The 18,898-nt window shown below is 34.2% G+C and overlaps 1 protein-coding gene and 1 long non-coding RNA gene across 2 annotated transcripts; one reads left to right on the top strand and one right to left on the bottom strand.

The window, feature by feature from the left end:
* Nucleotides 1-6,870: 6,870 nt before the first annotated feature.
* Nucleotides 6,871-9,252, bottom strand: LOC132559391 (uncharacterized). Its single transcript, XR_009554624.1, has 3 exons — nucleotides 9,227-9,252; nucleotides 8,733-8,948; nucleotides 6,871-7,760 (listed from the first exon to the last, which is right to left on the bottom strand). It is a non-coding gene; the product is annotated as an uncharacterized LOC132559391 (long non-coding RNA).
* Nucleotides 9,253-9,309: 57 nt separating this feature from the next.
* Nucleotides 9,310-18,851, top strand: LOC132559380 (eukaryotic translation initiation factor 3 subunit L-like; the record flags this gene model as incomplete). Its single annotated transcript, XM_060223988.1, has 14 exons — nucleotides 9,310-9,379; nucleotides 10,476-10,549; nucleotides 11,229-11,309; nucleotides 11,773-11,863; nucleotides 12,210-12,364; nucleotides 12,948-13,118; nucleotides 14,242-14,375; nucleotides 14,794-14,893; nucleotides 15,184-15,257; nucleotides 15,712-15,769; nucleotides 16,386-16,424; nucleotides 16,839-16,931; nucleotides 17,984-18,064; nucleotides 18,613-18,851. Coding segments are annotated over 14 exons (1,251 nt in total), but the record flags the coding sequence as incomplete, so codon positions are not given.
* Between the last annotated feature and the right edge of the window lie 47 nt (nucleotides 18,852-18,898).

Genomic DNA, 18,898 nt, shown 5'->3' with positions numbered 1-18,898 from the left:
AACTGTTTAAATCATTTAATAAGTGTTCCCATTACTGTTGTTATATATCACTTATTGGTCTTTATAGTCAGATGACTGTTAAGGCTTTTTCAGTTATTGGCAGACCAAGGCCGACCACCATTACATATAGTATATTATGACTGACATGGTTGAAAAATACTACTACATACAAATTTCAATTCAATATCACCGACCAAATAAAAAATTAACATTTTTTTATTTATACAATCTTGCTCCCATTATATGAGTTCGATATCTCTAACCATCATCATAGTAATTGATTGGGAACAAAATTATGTCAGAAATGATCACCAGAGGCAACACTAGACATACTGGGTAACTCAAAATTAATTAATTACACTAGTTAAGATTTTGCCAGTGCTTACAAAAGGGATGAAAATTATGACCTTTAAAATATAAAAAAAACTCAATGTCATTCACATCCATCATTCTTTATTACACAAGTTCTTCAGTTCACAGTCAGAACTGAACAATAACTGATACAAGAGAACCTGTATTTATTTGGGGGGCATTCAAACTCACCATTTATTAATCTACAATCAATCAATGCCTAGCTCTCCTATGGGCCAAATGTAATTCACCCAACACCAGGTCGACCACACACTGGCTGCATGGGCAGTGTCAGATTATTGCATAATACTCCTAAAAAGGTCATGAACCCAACTTCAGAACCAAGTGGACAGACTTATGGCACAGATGATTGCACATGTGTTTTCCAAGATCCAACATTGGATGAGAAAATACAAAGTTCACCTCAGTTTGACAGGTCGTCCGCATGTTTTAAGGCAAAGACGTTGAACAGGGACAGGGAAGTGTATTTCTTTTAACCCCTTTCTAAACCAGTCATCCTCTGTCTTGCACCAAGTATGACTGTCAATATCTTGTACAATATGGCTATACAGCTGCCAGTCATTCTAGGCCTCAGTTTCTTATGTAACGTCAAGACCTGGCTACACAACTGCCAGTCCATCTTGCTTCTGTCTGTCTGCTGGTGAGTTTCAGACTAACCCAGCTAATTGTTATCAGCCTTACCTGCAATACTTCAGACTCGAAGAAGGTCATGTATGGTCAGAGGCAACCCTATTTTCAGCAAACTTAAATACAACAATAGAATTTTAATTCTGTTGTTTGAACTCTATTGTGTAAATCATTATTCCTTATCTCAATTCAAAATCATACACAACTAGACAATAATGCATACAAATGTACATTTATATATGTATATGTACCATCACAGACTAAAAGAAAGTTCAGAAGTTTAAAAAAAAAAACTGTCACAATATGTTTAATGGCTTTGATAGTGTCTATACAACCAGTCAATATCACAGAAATTAAAAAGAGGCTTGTGGTAGTGACGGTCACCCAAGATAAGCAATATTGAATATAAAGGTTTAGGGTTAAGTAGCTTTGATTCATGAAAAAGAAACTGAGACATTGATGAGAGTAAACCAGTGTCAATACATGCATACCATCAAAATTTCCAATGGGAAATAAGTAACATTATGCTCAAAAATGCAATTTTTCTATCAAATTAAAATAGTTAACCTCCTCCCCAGGAAATGAGAGACCCATTTTGGTAATTAAAGCACCTTAAGATGTTTCCGTCTATGAAGAGCATTAGATTCTATCTTGCCTTGGCGTTGAGAAGAAGATTTTAAAAATTTCGGTAAATCTGACCTTTTGGCCCTACATCAGCCCCTGGGGGTAAGTCAGGATCAATATATGCATACAATCTAGCCGTCATCCCTCACTCATAATTCTAACCAAGTTTGAAATGTTTCCAATGGAAATTAAATTATGTTCAAAAACCTTATTTGCCTACATAAACTATAGTAAAGTTTACCACCTCCACACCAGGAAATGCCAGACCCTGGAATCATGAAATTCACAATTTTGATGAAGCACCATAAGACACTTTCATCCATGAAGAACATTTGATTTGATCATATTCAGTGTTAAAATGAAGATTTTTGAAATCCAAATCAATTTGACCCCTTTTGCCTCCACACATCAGCCCTGGAGGTCAGCCAGGATCGATATGGGCATACTATCAAGCCGTCATGCTTCACTCATAGTTCTAACCAAGTTTAAAGTACACTATTTCCAATGGAAATTAAACAAATTATGCTCAAAAATAAATTTTTCCTATATAAACTATAGTATAGTTTACCCCCTCCCCACAGGGAAATGTGAGACCCTAGGGCCATGAAATTCACCCTAAGATGCTTCCATCCATAAAGAGAATTTGATTCCATCATATCTGGTCATTAAAAGATTTTTGGAATTTGAGTCAATTTGACCTGTTTGGCTCCACCCCTCAGACCCCTGTGGGGTGGAGATGGTATATTTCATTATATTTGGTTCATCTTATGCCAGGGAAGGTTTCTACAAAATTTCATTGAAATCAGTTAAGGATTTTTTGGGAAGAAGAAGAAAATAATAAAATTGTTTACGTATAATACCAAACAAAGGTGATTCCAATAGGTCACCATAAGGTGATCTAAAATTTTATGTACAAAACATAAATTTATAACAACGAAATAAAATCATCAGAGCTTAAGATGATTTCCGTATTATTGCAATATGAAGTTGGTACTTCCATGAAAATGCTAGTCGGCAAGAAGGACCACTTTCAAATTAAATCTGTAAGTGACACAATATTTGAAGAGATTTTTTCTATAATTTTTCATCACATCAGCTTGTTATCCAGTGAATTCTTTCAAGTAATATTTTTGCGTGTATGCCACTTGTGTTTTTCATTGATTGTGCCAGCCAGTCAATTGTGATTTCATATGGACATTGACATTTCATTAAGAATTCTAAAATAATGGTTATGTAACATAACTTTTCACTTGATAATTTTCATGATACAACTCCCTATATGCCCCATATTCTGACGTTAGCCCAAATATGGATGCCACTCAATTTAGGCAGATGATCGACTTTAACAATGGAAAAAATTATTACGACATGCTTAAATGTGTCATAAAAATGTAAAGTTGAGAAATTCTTTGTTTCATGTTCCTATTGACTTTTATCTGCCAGAGAAATATCAGAATTTCAGTAAAGATGATGCATTGTAATTGTTACAGAGGACAGTAAGCGATATTGTCAATCCAGGGATCAACTAACATCACAACTAAATAAAATCATGGTACATGGTATTGTCTCCTACTACCTTTACTGGATAATGATAGCGTGAATGATACAACAAGAGGCCCATGGGCCTTAACGGTCATCTGACAAAAAGCAAGCCAAACCTAAAAAGTGGGTTGAGGTCATTCATTTGAACAAACTTGGTAGCCTCTCCTCCAAGCATCTTACAGGCCCAATATCAGCACTCATGGACTTTTGCTTGTTGAGAAGAAGTCGTTTGTATATTTTAACATATTTGACCCCTGTGACCTTGAAAGTGGGTTGAGGTCATTCATTTGAATAAACTTGGTAGCCTTTCCTCCCAGCATGCTACAGACCCAATATCGGCACTCATAGACTTTTGCTTATTGAGATGAAGTCCTTTGTATATTTTAACATATTTGACCCCTGTGACCTTGAAAGTGGGCCAAGGTCATTCATTTGAACAAACTTTGTAGGGCTCCATGCCAGCATGCTATGGGCCAAGTATTAGCCCCCTAGGCCTTCTAGTATTTGAGAAGAAGTTATTTAAAGATTTTGACATATTTGATCCCTGTGACCTTGAAAGTTGTTCAAGGTCATTCATTTAAACAAACTTGATAGCCCTTCATCCCAGCATGCCACAGGCACAATATCAGCAATCTGAGCCTTTTGGTTATTGAGAAGAAGTTGTTTAAAGATTTTAACATATTTGACCCCTGTGACCTTGAAAGTGGGTTGAGGTTATTCATTTGAATAAACTTGGTAGCCTTTCCTCCCAGCATGCTACAGACCCAATATCGGCACTCATAGACTTTTGCTTATTGAGATGAAGTCCTTTGTATATTTTAACATATTTGACCCCTGTGACCTTGAAAGTGGGCCAAGGTCATTCATTTGAACAAACTTTGTAGGGCTCCATGCCAGCATGCTATGGGCCAAGTATTAGCCCCCTAGGCCTTCTAGTATTTGAGAAGAAGTTATTTAAAGATTTTGACATATTTGACCCCTGCGACCTTGAAAGTTGTTCAAGGTCATTCATTTAAATAAACTTGGTAGCCTTTCCTCCCAGCATGCTACAGACCCAATATCGGCACTCATAGACTTTTGCTTATTGAGATGAAGTCCTTTGTATATTTTAACATATTTGACCCCTGTGACCTTGAAAGTGGGCCAAGGTCATTCATTTGAACAAACTTTGTAGGGCTCCATGCCAGCATGCTATGGGCCACGTATTAGCCCCCTAGGCCTTCTAGTATTTGAGAAGAAGTTATTTAAAGATTTTGACATATTTGACCCCTGTGACCTTGAAAGTTGTTCAAGGTCATTCATTTAAACAAACTTGATAGCCCTTCATCCCAGCATGCCACAGGCACAATATCAGCAATCTGAGCCTTTTGGTTATTGAGAAGAAGTTGTTTAAAGATTTTAACATATTTGACCCCTGTGACCTTTAAAGTGGTTCAAGGTCATTCATTTGAACAAACTTGGTAGTCCTTCATCCCAGCATGTCACAGGCCCAATATCTACACTCTGAGCCTTTTGGTTAATGAGAAGAAGTTGTTTAAAGATTTTAACATATTTGACCCCTGTGACCTTTAAAGTGGTTCAAGGTCATTCATTTGAACAAACTTGGTAGTCCTTCATCCCAGCATGTCACAGGCCCAATATCTACACTCTGAGCCTTTTGGTTAATGAGAAGAAGTTGTTTAAAGATTTTAACATATTTGACCCCTGTGACCTTTAAAGTGGGTCAAGGTCATTCATTTGAACAAACTTGGTAGAGCTCCATGCCAGTATCCTCTGTGCCAAGTATTAGCCCCCTAGACCTTCTAGTATTTGAGAAGAAGTCGTTTGAATGAAAAGTTTACGGACGGCGCACGGCGCACGGCGGACGGCGCACGGCGCACGGCGGACGACGACGGACGAAGCATGATGACTATAGGTCATCTGGACCCAATCTCTGAAACAATCACACAAATGTGCATGAATCTCCTGTCATGATCTCTTGTTGATTCCTCTCCACGATGTCAGTTTTTTTTATTGATCTACTTTAGTGAACAATTACCTTTACCATTCAGAGATAGACATGACGAATTTCAGGTATATACACCCAGAAGCAACATAAACAACAATTTAGACAGATACTCTAGGCAATTTCTGATCTCCAGTATGTGCATAAAAACAAGCATACTATCCCCTAATTGAAAATGGCATAACAAAACCCATTTGCTTTTGCCCCCCACATTTTTACATTAAAACCTGTCAAAATGTTACTTTTCTGACATGTGAAGTATCTTAAAATTAAATGGGTCTCAAAAGTTTTAATTTTTGTTACCCTTGACTCCAAAATGAAAAATTCTATGACTTGTTTCATAAATTCTTTCATATACATTAAAAATAACTCTTCCAAAATTCTATATTGATGCAAAATTTATGCATTTACCTTTATAAAATTTTATTCATTCAACATGATTGTGCAAATTTTTTTTATTTTACACATAAGAAGCCTCTACTTCTATACCAATATATACTGTAACACATGAGTAAGAACTAGGTATGGTATTTTGACATCTTCGATAAATGGCTTGCTATTGTCTTAGCAATAGAAAACAATATATGTATGCTTTATACAAGATCCTAAAACATTTGCTTTTGTATGATAAACAGAATATTACACTCTTTAACATGTCATAATGAAGTTATCACACCCATCCAATAATGAGTTACTATGCCTGATTTAATGACCTGATGTATCATTCACTTCAATGTCCACTGGACCAGGATGTATCCAGGTCCATCATAGTCAATGGTAAAAATTCTCAAGTTCACTACTAGTGACGAAAGTTCTCCCTTGCCAACACACCAAATACATGTCAATACAGTTGAAAATGTGACCTCACAATAACATTAATGATTTTATTGTGGTTTGTAGGAGTATTATCTTGCACTCAGAAATATGATAACAGAAAAAAAAGAAATCTGCTAATTGAAATGCAACCTTCTGAGCATTTGATTTCCTTCTATCCATGATGTCTGAACCATCAAGTAACATTTTGCCTTAAGAAAAGATCAAATAAACTGCTTTTGACAAAATAAAATAAATAGTTCAGTATAGGTCAACTCATGAAAGGATCAAAGTTGGAATGTACATTATGTAGATGAGGACATGTTTTAGTAAAGCTTGTGATCCATTACCACATCATCTATAGATATATAAATACTAAATAACAGACAGGAAACCTATACATTTAGTAAAATGTGTGGATATAGTGGTCATTTAATGGTTTCCTCTCGGTACTGAGTTCTCTTTCATTATACTTTTAAAAGGAAAAACAAATAGATAAAATAAATCATAGTTAGATTTTTTTTAATTGGTTGCTCTATGTGTATTTCAACATTTTATTCCATTTTCTGTTAATAACTGCTTACAAAACTGTTAAATATCAAATTAGACAAAACTTGAAAAGCACATAAAAAAGTTACCATGAAAAACAAGCCACTAAATCTTCACCTCATTTGCATCCATAGAGAAAAATTAGAGAATTTCAATGTAGTGACTAGAAAGCACTGCTCTGATTCATTATAACAATGAAAGTCATATGATCAAAAGTTATGTCATTGCTAGTAATGATGTAAGGTTTAGATCACCACTGCTGTGATGACACATTTTTATCGAAATGATACATTCCTTTTTTCACTGGCAAAATTTTAATGAAACACTTAATGTTACTATTAAAACATTTTCTACTTTATTGTAAAACATTTTCTTCTACTCGTAATAATAAGAAACTGGCAGTATTTTCTCACAGTTTGTGATTTAAGAGCTTCCATTCTCACTAATATGCAACACATCACATTATGTACAATATTGCCCCAAAAGTACCATCTGGTGATAGTGTGATAATGAGGTCTTGTCCCTTGAGTATGACAAGGTGTCCTCATATTGAGCTCTCATGTCCAATTAATGTCATATGGTGTCACCATGAGCACTTTTTATCCCCCAGGTTGCTGTATAGTGTCTCCTTATTAAGCTCTTTATGGTCCCCAAAATGCCTAATGGAGTCACCATCATGAGCCCTTGGTTCGTCTTCTCTCCACCAGCACAATTTCATGTCCAGTGTGATAATTTTATTTCATTAAGAAATAGATATTTAGAGAAAAACATTTTGTAATATTTGTGATTTTTATGACAAGCACATGAAATAAATATACAAGGTGTTGGACTGTAAATTATCAACATATTCATAATACATTCCTCAAATGTTTGCCAAGTACAGCCTTGTATCACCAGATCAACTTCCATTCCATTGATAAACACCTCTGATGACTCAACAATAACAATGATACACCATCAATGAAGAAGCAAGGAAAAACGTCTGTTAATTGTTTGGTCTTTGACTGGCTGCTAGTTACAATGCAATCAAGACTACCACAATCAAGTATTTGATCGTCCTAAAATCACGACAACAATCTTTCTCAAGCAACAAACGAAACTCAGAGACACATCATGTTCCTTCTGTTTTCTTGTAATACATTGTAGTTTTCCGGTATCAATGTCTATTCTCTCCACAATGGGTCTACTCTATCAAACCTTATGCCTCTCTTTGAACTGTGTCTGCGATCTGTAAAAATAATAAGAAAGATCTTCAAAAATAATTTTGCAGAACTGACACCAGTGGAATTTATATTGACTTCAGGAGTAAGTATGAAAATGTTCATTTGTTATGTGTAATTTACTCAGAAAATATAAAAAAAAAATTAAACCTAAGAGGCAGATGGGCTTTAACAGTTTTCAGATCTTTGAACAGTTTTAGAACCTGTTCATCAGTCCCAGCATCAGGGCAATGAGAACAGAACTAATATATGCATACTGTTTTTTATAATTTAAAAGACTGAAGGCTTAATTTTCAACTGAACCACACTGATAACACTGTCTGTTGTAGTTTAGCAATTTTAAAAAAGATTTTAAAGGATCTTGGTACCCACCATCATTATTAGTTGGACCTGTTCCCTTCTTTTCTCTTTTTTTTTTTTTTTTTTTTTGCTTTTAAGGCCAGTAGGGCACAGTTTTTCTCCAGCAATCACAAATAAAATTGTCCAAATACAAGACAGCTATCTATCAGTCATTTTGTTATTGTAATCAGCCCAAAAATGGACAATGCACATTTAAGAGACCAAGTGGAATGTACTTATGAAATTTTACAATGATCTATCCAGTAATTATCAAAATAAATAGCAAGAAATTAGCGAAGTTGAACTGTCACAAAAAAAAAATTGCCAACTTTTTTTTAAGTGTTCCAAAAAACCAGATACTGCTCTTGGGACCATGGGGGAAAGAACGTGTGGAAATTTAGAACAATCCATCTAGTTCTAGTTCAGAGAAATTGATAAAAATATACAAGTAAAAATAAAAAGGATAGTCCAAAATAATCAATGTAAATCTGGGACCAATGGGAAATTTTGCGAGTGATCTATCCATCACTTGGCAAAATAGTGATAAACTGAGTCGTTCACAGAGGGAAGGACAAAAGCAAATCTAAATGGCCCATCATCTGAAAAATTATTAATGAAAATTTCATCAACATCCAAATTACCTGAAAACACCATTTGTGCTAACTCATCTGGTACTTTCTTTTGGTGCCTGTTATACATCTGTACTAGAGATTTCACAACACCTATATCATTTTTTGTTACTAAAGAAAAAGCTCTTCCTTTTCGGCCCCCTCTTGCTGTCCTCCCTATTCGATGAACATAAGATTCTCCATTGGCAGGCATGTCATAGTTAATGACATTATAGATATCTGCAACATCTATAAGAAAATATACAAACAAATTACATGTAACCATAACATGCCAAAACAATACCAAATCTGATTATCTTATTCCAGTTTAATCATGTTCAGATGAAATTTTCAGCACCTCATTTTATGCATGTCGTGAAACATTTCAACCTGACATCTACCTGATGACTTAACATATGATGTCACTGCCTGCATAAAAGACCATTACCCTGTACTTAGATATCTCAGTTCAATTTCATATTTTCAAATTCACAATATTGTCAGTATGTTTGTTTATCATCACTCACCGAGTCCTCTAGAAGCAACATCAGTATGACTGAACAAAAAAATGAGCATTTATTTAATTGATTATTTCTCCAATTTGTTGTAGAATGGACCTTCCTTGGAACAAAGATTTGAATCCTACTACAACTACTGTAATTTATTTAACTACATCTTGAGTAAGTATGAGGCCACAAATTGTATCAATATTTCTCTGGTTTTATGTAATATTTGAATTCTTCAAAAATACCTGCCAATTTGTTTAACACAAAGTTTTTTTTTCAAAACATGGACAAGGTTCATCATTAAGAGACCAGTGTGTTTTTAAAACCTAGTCTCATTACTAAGAGATAAAACTTGGGTTCTGGAATTATTTCAATGCCGAGAGATTAATGCATTCTTAAAAGTAGTCCAATTCCCGGGAGATAAATAGGGTTTATACTGCATTGTCAAGTCCCACAGGAAAAACAGGAGTCCAAGATTAAATCACAACGGAATCTAAGATTTCTTTCATTCATTTATTAATTTACAAATATGTATTCTTAAAAGTAGTCCGATTCCTGGGAGATAAATAGGGTTTATACTGTGTTGTCAAGTCCCACAGGAAAAACAGGAGTCCAAGATTAAATCACAACGGAATCTTGGATTTCTTTCGTTTATTTATTAATTTACAAGTATGTTGTACAACATTTCATTACATCTTTGTAAAATTGCTGCCATATTAACAAGTGATTTCCTTAATAAGTGTGTAACATATTTACTCGTCACAACTACTATGTAATGAATAGCATTTTCAGTTTGATGAATATTTTCCTTTTACCAGTTTTCAATTGCTTGTTTAAAATGTTTTGCAAGAACAGATATAGTGGGTATAAACTTAGTGCTCTATTGGGTAGGTTTGTCTACATAGGTATCAATAAGTATGTTGAATATAAAACTTGAATGATAAATATTTTTGAAAAGCTGTTGCAGTTAATTAATTGCTAATAGTAGTCATGAAAGGAATTTGGTAAGAAGTCTTAGTTACTCATTTTAATTAAGTGTAATGACAAGAAATGGCAGCTGTAATGTATCACACAAAATATATTTTAAAGGATTGTGTCACAACCTCAACTCAAGTCTTAATAACCAAGGATAACAAACAAAGCTTTAAAACTAAATGTCTGAAAACCCCCTTGATTTGGTTAAAATATCTTCTCATGTCTGTGTACACATTTACTTTATACTTATATTATAATTCACCAAGTACCTGTGTTATTTTAACTCTCACAATAGACGCAGAAGGCCCGGTCCCGTTGGAGTTACCTAACCAGTGGTTGTGGGATATCATTGATGAGTTCATCTACCAGGTTTGTACATCTATACCTCAATAGATTGTCTTACTTTCTTGTTTTTCCTAGTATTCGAGGGAAATAATGTAACAATTTCAAATTTTTATCAATGGTTTCCACAACTGTCATAACTATTAAAAGAATGTGATGCTCCTGATAGTTAATCCATCAAAAGAAAGCTGTAACTGCTAAGGATTTGATCAATATTTGATGTCCTGTACATAGTTGTACAATAGCGATTATTTACTAAGTATAGATGTAATCCAGTGTCTTTCCAGCAGCCTTTTCCTCCAACATCTCTTTACCTGAATGTTGGTTAGATTTAAATAAATCTTGGCTGTAAAAATCTCTGTTCCAAAGGAGCTCAGCTTGTTTCAATAAAGGTCTGAGTCCATAAAAATGAAAATGAATTGAGATTTCAACTACCAATTAAATCACTGTGATGAAAGCGGATATGGCTTAACATCAGCAAAAAACACTTACAGCATTTCCAGTGCAACTTGTTTTAATAGATAACAGTGGCATAGTAGTAGGGAAACCTGTCTCACCGATTGGTAAATGAATTAAATAAGGATGTAATCTTATTTGTGGATGACTTTTTCTGATAAATAATTTGATAGATAGTTCTTTAAATCAGGATGTTTAGGTAATTACAGTATTTTACTATTGTATTAAACTTGTTTCTTTGTCGATCCAGTTTCAGTGTTTCAGCATCTACCGCTGTAAAGTCACTAAAAAATCAGAGGAAGAAATCGCCTATCTCAGAGCGAACCCCAAGGTATATATCACTTATTTTACTTGGTTACTGAACGGTTAAGTCAGGTTAATATCATGATCCATTGATTAGTGTCAGCATTTTCTTTCAAAGTTGGAAAATTCTTTTCATTTTTGACAGTCACTTGATTTGTGATATCCTAATGCAAAACATGATGTCATTTTTTTCAATAACTATATATTTAAACAATTATAAACAACATAAAAAAATGATACATTCAAATCAGATTTAGGAAACAAGCTTATCAGCTGTTATCATATTTTCTATGAAAAATAAATTATATTTAAACCATATACTTATATACAGAACAATTTTGAAAATATAATGGAAAGGTTTTTTTTAATGTCACATGTCCATATTAAGAACATACAAACATTACTTCCATCTTCTTTGCCTTTTACTTAGTATTTTCATACTCAGTCTTCATACCTATTATTATCAATTAAGGATGATGTTTGTTGTTTAGATATGGAATGTACACAGTGTGCTGAATGTTCTGCATTCATTGGTTGAGAAGTCGAGCATCAACAGGCAGCTGGAGGTCTATACCAGTGGAGGTAGGTCATTCTATTGTAATAGTGTACAGTTGTCACTGTTTTCTGTGAAGCATGTATCATATCTGCCCTTCAATACTTAATTTAGGGAAATGATTAAAATATATAATTACTGCAAGAAAAAGGATCCATGCCTTGCTTTATGATTTAATGTGATGTAACATAGGCATATATTTCAGGATTCTATTACATATCTTCCATAATTCCTCCATGAGCTGGCACATATCTGATTCAAAATCAGGGAAGGGACTAATTACAGGAAACTGATATTACAGGGCTAACACCATGCCTTGTATCTCATGTTTGTCCTGACTCATGGTATTAAGGTGAATCTGTTTTTCATTTGCAGGTGATCCTGACAGCGTGGCAGGGGAGTTTGGACAACACTCTCTGTACAAAATGTTGGGATACTTCAGCCTTATTGGGCTTCTGAGGCTTCATTCTCTCCTAGGAGACTACTACCAGGCTCTCAAGTGTCTAGAGTGTATCGACTTTAACAAGAAGGTATTCAGCTCGTAGTGATTTAGAATTGATTCTCATTGATTGATCCCATTCCTTTGTGAAGAGTCTATTTCTTGACTGCAAAGTGTACAAAATTGTTTCTTTTTTTTTTTACTAAGTATGAATAACAGTTATTTGTAGATACTGATTGACTTACAAAATACATGTGTGCTGTAGCTATACGTGGCAGTAATGAAGTGGAAATAGTGCTTTATAGTTTTTCTTTAATATTTAATATAATTTGATGTTTTGGTTTAATGTATAGTTGTTTAATTTTGCACTTCTAATATCTACGGTTGTCCTGGTTTGGGCTAGTTCACTGGTAATAAATTTCATACATATATTTGTTTGATGAGCTGGTATCAATGATACAGGTATAACAACATTTTCTCAAATTTTCATTCAGTGTAGAAATGTTCACTGGATATTTAATTTTGTACTCTGTTTATGGACGTGTAATAAGGCAAAATCAATATTACCAATTATACAGTACAGTACATGATTTGTTGAAATTCCTGATGTCTTTAAAAATGTTTCAAAAATGTCTCATCATTCGTGAATTGTTATGAAGTTGTTACTTTTCCAGAACATGTACTCTCGAGTACCAGCCTGCCAGATCACTACGTTCTACTATGTTGGTTTTGCTTACTTGATGATGAGGCGTTACCAGGATGCCATTCGTACTTTCTCCAACATCCTTCTATACATCCAGAGGACAAAACAGATGTTCCAGACAAGGGCTCAGCTCTATGATCAGGTATAACAGATTGGTGTATGCGAAGTAGATAAAATTATATATCGAGCCAAATTGAACAGACAGGCTGCCATCTTGGATTTTGACTGTTTCAGTTTGTTATCTCTATTTTTTAAGTACAGGATGATTCTTCTGTCCCGAGTTGTGTATGATCAATTTCAGGACTGATTAGAAAATCAGTATAGCTGACAGGCATCTATCTTGCATTTTGCCAGTTGAAGTTTATTACTATTTTTCGTAAGAATGTACACTCCTCTCAATCCCAGGTTGTTCAAGATCAATTTAGTAACTTAATAGAAAAACGAAATAAACAACAGACAGACATCAAGGATTTTGACAGTTAAAGTTTGTTATTGCTTATTCTCAAATTTCATCCATCAGTCCCTCCTGGTCCCTCATTCTGCATGCTCAGTTTTCAGAACAATTTGGAAAAAAAATGAATGGCTGACAAAAGGGCAAATAAGCGAAGACAAAAGAAAGTAAAGATCCAACTTATTTGCCATTCTCTGATTGGCTAAGAAGTGATTGGTCATAAGCATCCTTAGGTGAAGAGGAACAAATTTTGTATAAGTGATGGGTCTGAACCCTTTGGGGCCAGAGGAATGGTGCCCAATAGGGGAAAATCTTTCAGTTTCTTTAAAAGTATCTTGTTCTAAAGGAATTTTAGGTTATTCTCCAAATTTGGTCTGAAGCATGCTTTGGTGAAGGGAAATCGGTTTTGAATAAACTTTGGGTTTTGGCAGAGCCCAATAGGGGAAATAGAGCAAAATTCTGTAAAATCTTTCTTCTTCCGTAGGAATACCTGGATGTTATCTCAATTTAGCTTGAAGCATGTTTTGGGCAAAGAAGAATCCATTTTGTATAAATGGTGGATCTTGGCTCCGTAGGGCAGGAGGAGTGGGGTCCATTAGGGGAAATAGGACAAATTATTTAAAATTATTCTTCTTAGGTAGAAATGCCTGGATTCTATCCCAATTTGGTCTGAGAGAATTTATAAAGGACATTTTCATGTCAATATGTTGAATATTTAGATTTTTGAGATTTCAGATACATTTCTTTATTTGGATTTGTAAATTTTTATTATGGTACATATCACAGATAGAGCTATCTATGTCACTCTTCACAGATCTCCAAGATGAATGATAAGATGTATACTCTGTTGGCTATCTGCCTTGTCCTCCACCCAATGCGTATTGATGAAAGTGTCCACTCACAGCTCAGGGAGAAATTTGCTGATAAAACATTGCGAATGCAGAAAGGGTAATGTATCCACGGCAGATATGTTGTTCCATACTCATTACATGTACTAGTGTGTTACTGCTTCTAACTTCAGTGATTTCTGCATCACATTTAGTTCAGTAATTAACTATTGTGGGCCTATACTATACTATCATAATTTTTTTTATCATCCCTGCAATGAACTCTTGAGAAATTGTTTAGATCACAGAAGTGTAAGGTATGCAAAAGAAAATTGGTTAATAGCATCAAGTTGATGATGTCCAGATTGACATGAATACTCTTGGATGGAAAAATTATTCAGGTACTTTATCAATGGGCTTTGCTATAGCTTGTTATATAAATTAACCAAACTCCTGTTGCTATGGTTATAAGACTACTCTGTTTCAGTATCATATACACTCTCTGATTTGTTTGTTGATTGAAACCTTTGATGTTCCAGAGACCAGGATGAGTTCCAACAAAACTTTTCCTTTGCCTGTCCAAAATTCCTGTCGCCGGTCCCACCCAACTATGATGCCATGGCAGTCATCAACCATAAGGTATGTTACAGGCTGTTATTTACAAAGATAAAGTGCTTTTGTTTTACAGGTAAACAACATTGTAAAATCAAAACTTTGAAATAAACTGTAAACTGATTTGCATTTGCATCTTCTGAAATTTTTTTTTTTTTAAGTTAGAATTTTTAACAGATTTTATAATTCATATGATACCAAATAAGTGGTTTTATTCGTTTTGGTCTAAAACAAGTACAAATTTCAACGTGACTGATTATTTAATTGTATATGATACAGTGGTATCTTGTATGTAATAGTGAATGTTATAATTGTAGGAGCCATTTCAGCTTCAGCTGAAAGTTTTTCTTGAGGAAGTGAGACAACAGATAGTGTTACCTACCATACGCAGGTGAGTTCATAATGTAGACACTTACGTTTTGTGTGTAAATTACAACATTTTTGTGTGTGCTTTATTTAATGCAATTTTGCCCAAAGGCCTCGGTCCAAAACCTAATTTGCAATAGCAGAGATGCTATTTCTTAATCAAAAGTAACAAGTGTTATCTGAAACTTTTGGTGGAAGCTGAGTTTAGGATTAAACACCTAGTTTTGTCTATTTCAGAGCCAGGAAAAACTTATGTTGAACATTCTTTATCTGTTGATCACAGATCATGATGTATATTTTACCTCACTATGATGAATTATTTCAGTGATGTAGATCGTTACAAAAATCATTACCTTTCAACGTAAAGTAGTTTTTTTGGAAATCGCATAACTGAAAAAGCCTTCATATTGGTAGATTTTAAAATTTATAAATGTTATCTTGTCCTTAAATTATGAAACTATTTATGTTTTTTTTTGCAGCTATCTGAAGCTTTACACCACTCTACCATTGACAAAGCTAGCAGTTTTCATGGACATGGTGAGTACCGAGTACAGAAAGCATGAAACACCAGTATATTTTTCCATGCATGACTTCACCCTCTCCAACAAGAGAGCTACTCTTCTACAATAGGTTTTATCACCAATTTTCAAACGATTAGCAGTTACAAACCAGTTACCATATTTTCTTAATTATAAGCCACAACTTTTTTCCTCATTGATCGGACACACAGCTTATATACCAGTGCAGTATATATGTGGAGGGAAAAAAAATGGAACAAAATGCATGTTTGTGACTGAAACAGATTGTGTAGAACCGTCACTTGTAATTGTGTACAGGATGATTGAAAAATACAATAAAAATAGCACTCTCACGGATTTAATTAATCATACCTTTTAATATGAATCACAATTGAATCTTCTTGATTTTTGCGGTTACTTCAAGGCAATTACAAAAAGGCATGGTAGAAGTTTAACAATAGCCTATTGCTCCCTGCAGTTTATATACCTGTGGCATAACGGAAAAAAACATGTTTATGACTTTGGTAAACATAATGGTTACCACATTGTGCAGGAAATTGGGGAGGGGTTTACAGATATTCTACTTGTTACCTTTATCTGGTTTCACTTGCAAAGTTCTCTTTATTTCTTTTCAGTCTGAGGATGAGCTCCGAACTCACTTGATGTGCTTTAAGGTACGGAATGATCTTCGACATGTGGATTAAAATTGATGCCAAGTTCTGTAAAAACTGATGAATTAGTCATGACTAGTTCAAAGCTGTCTCTCATAGCACTTCAAACATCATATTGATTGGTATATACCTACCTCCTGCACAGAAGTAGTAGGAAAGGAATCAATATCTAGTGTACATGTTTAGTTGCTAGAAGCTGACAATATCACTATCTGTAAACTATCTTCCTGTAAACATTGGTGTCTGGACTTGATGCCAGTGTACTGGTGTTTTAAGACAGTGTTGATACTAAGGGTACTCTTGTAAAAATTTAAGATTTGATAATTTAATAAATTTGGTGACACCAAACCCTAATTTTACTTTCCACTCAGACTTGAATAAGGAGATACTATTTATTTATTTGTTATCTTATTTTAGCACAAGATGAAGAACTTGGTTTGGACAAAGGGAACAAGTGGACTTGATGGCGAGTTTCAATCCGCATCAGAAGTGGATTTCTACATTGACAAGGTAAGCACTCGCTAATAGGGTGTACTTGTTTGATGATGTCATTGACTTTGCTATGAGGTATGCTGCAAAAAAGATTTCACCCTTTGGTATTTAGTATAACAGCATCTTTTAACCAAATACACTCAAGATAATTGATATAAGAAGGATTGAGAATGGGAGATAACCAATATAAGAGGAATTGAGAAAGGGAGATAATCAATATAAAGGAATTGAGACAGGGAGATAGAAATTCATTGTGAAGGCATTATAATGTAAGGGATTAGAAATAGCCTAGTATCAGAGAGATTGATAAATGCTGGAAGGAAATTTTGGTCTGGTTGTAGTATAATATACAGTAAAAAACCATTAAGTTGATGGGGCCAAATGAAATATGTTTTTATGAACTGAGATATTCTGCTATAAAGACTGACCTCATTTTCATGTGTGCGACAGTAATGAATATATATAAAAACACATGATATTTTTATACACTAACAATGTCTTTATTTAAATAAACAGTTACAAGTACAATTGTAAAACAATAAATGTGAAATGGTCATCAATGCAGCACACATGTGGATACAAGTCAACTTTCATGCATGTAAATTAGTCATATTGATACCTAAAGGAATATGAATATTGTACTCACATTTTTATCTTCAAGACTAAGAAGTCCCGTCAACAATTTTTGAAAGAAAACTCAATAAATATGTACTCATGAACATTGTGCATTGTAATAACATCGATATCACAGAGCTAGGTTGTGAAAATGTGAATGCCACTGCAACATCAATGAACCACAGTGTAAGAGCATATACCATAAAATGAAAAAAAAGTTGCAGGAAATTTGGTAGAATTTAGAAGAGATGGAATCATACATGTTTAATAAGTTAAAAAAAAAGGAGAAAAATTGCGCCTGAATAAAAAATTTTGACTCATCTGATATATTCGATTCCAGCGTGTTTGATACATGCAAGTTTTACTGTACCTTACACTAAAAACAGCAGTATTATGTCTCATTCCCCTGAAACTTGATCAACAGCAATTTTTATATTTGTTTCTATTGCTTGCAGGACATGATCCACATCGCCGACACAAAAGTAGCTCGTCGTTATGGAGACTTCTTCATCAGGCAGATACACAAGTTTGAGGAGGTACAATACAGTATTAAATTCATAGTCATCAGAACAATTTGAATACCCTATAACCTTGTTGTAACCATTTTATTATGATAATGGAAAAATTACCAGGATGTGATTTAATATGATGAAACAGCTAGATGTTAAATACTGGCTATGAAGTTTAGATATTTTGTCATGAAACAGACTTTTAGTTTTCTTTTTTATCGAGGAATCTTTCCAAAGTTTTGTTTCATTCTTGAACACATTAAAGAATAGGAGCTATAAAAGTCAACCATTATTTCAAACTGTTTTTATTCCTGTGAATTACAAGTTACTGGTAGATAAAGTGAGGTAGCTAAACACACAATATTATTAGGGTTATTTCATTAAAACATCTATCCCATCCTAGGACTAAAGATTTTGTTTAGGACGATCACCATGCAATAATCATGAAAATGAACCATGGATAGATGTGATATATTTTGGAGCCCTGATGTCAAGTAGATATTTTTACTAGAATAACCCATAGAAGGGTGATAGGATAGACAATGTAGAGGTAATGATATACTTTAATTTTACAGATCACCAAGAACTTGAAGCTTGTGAAATAGACTGACATGTTCAAGTGCTGAATTAGACTTGCCTCCATAAGGGATGCAAATTTTAAGAATGACACTGTCTGGATTGTGTTTTATAGTAGATGATCATAGGGATTTTACCAACTCATCTGATGATTCTACATTTGGAGGAAGTCAACAGCTTTTTGTCAAGAGTTTGCAAAACTAAACACAGGATCTGTAAATTAAAATCTCTATACCAAGTTTTGTTTTTTTTCTTTTCCTTGAAAACTAGATGTTTCTCTGCAAC

Source organism: Ylistrum balloti, unplaced genomic scaffold (genome assembly GCF_031769215.1).
Source record: "Ylistrum balloti isolate Yb309-2 unplaced genomic scaffold, AGI_CSIRO_Ybal_v1 Utg370902, whole genome shotgun sequence".
In the NCBI taxonomy this organism is placed as follows: Eukaryota; Metazoa; Mollusca; class Bivalvia; order Pectinida; family Pectinidae; genus Ylistrum; species Ylistrum balloti.
This window is presented reverse-complemented; position numbering and strand designations above follow the sequence as displayed.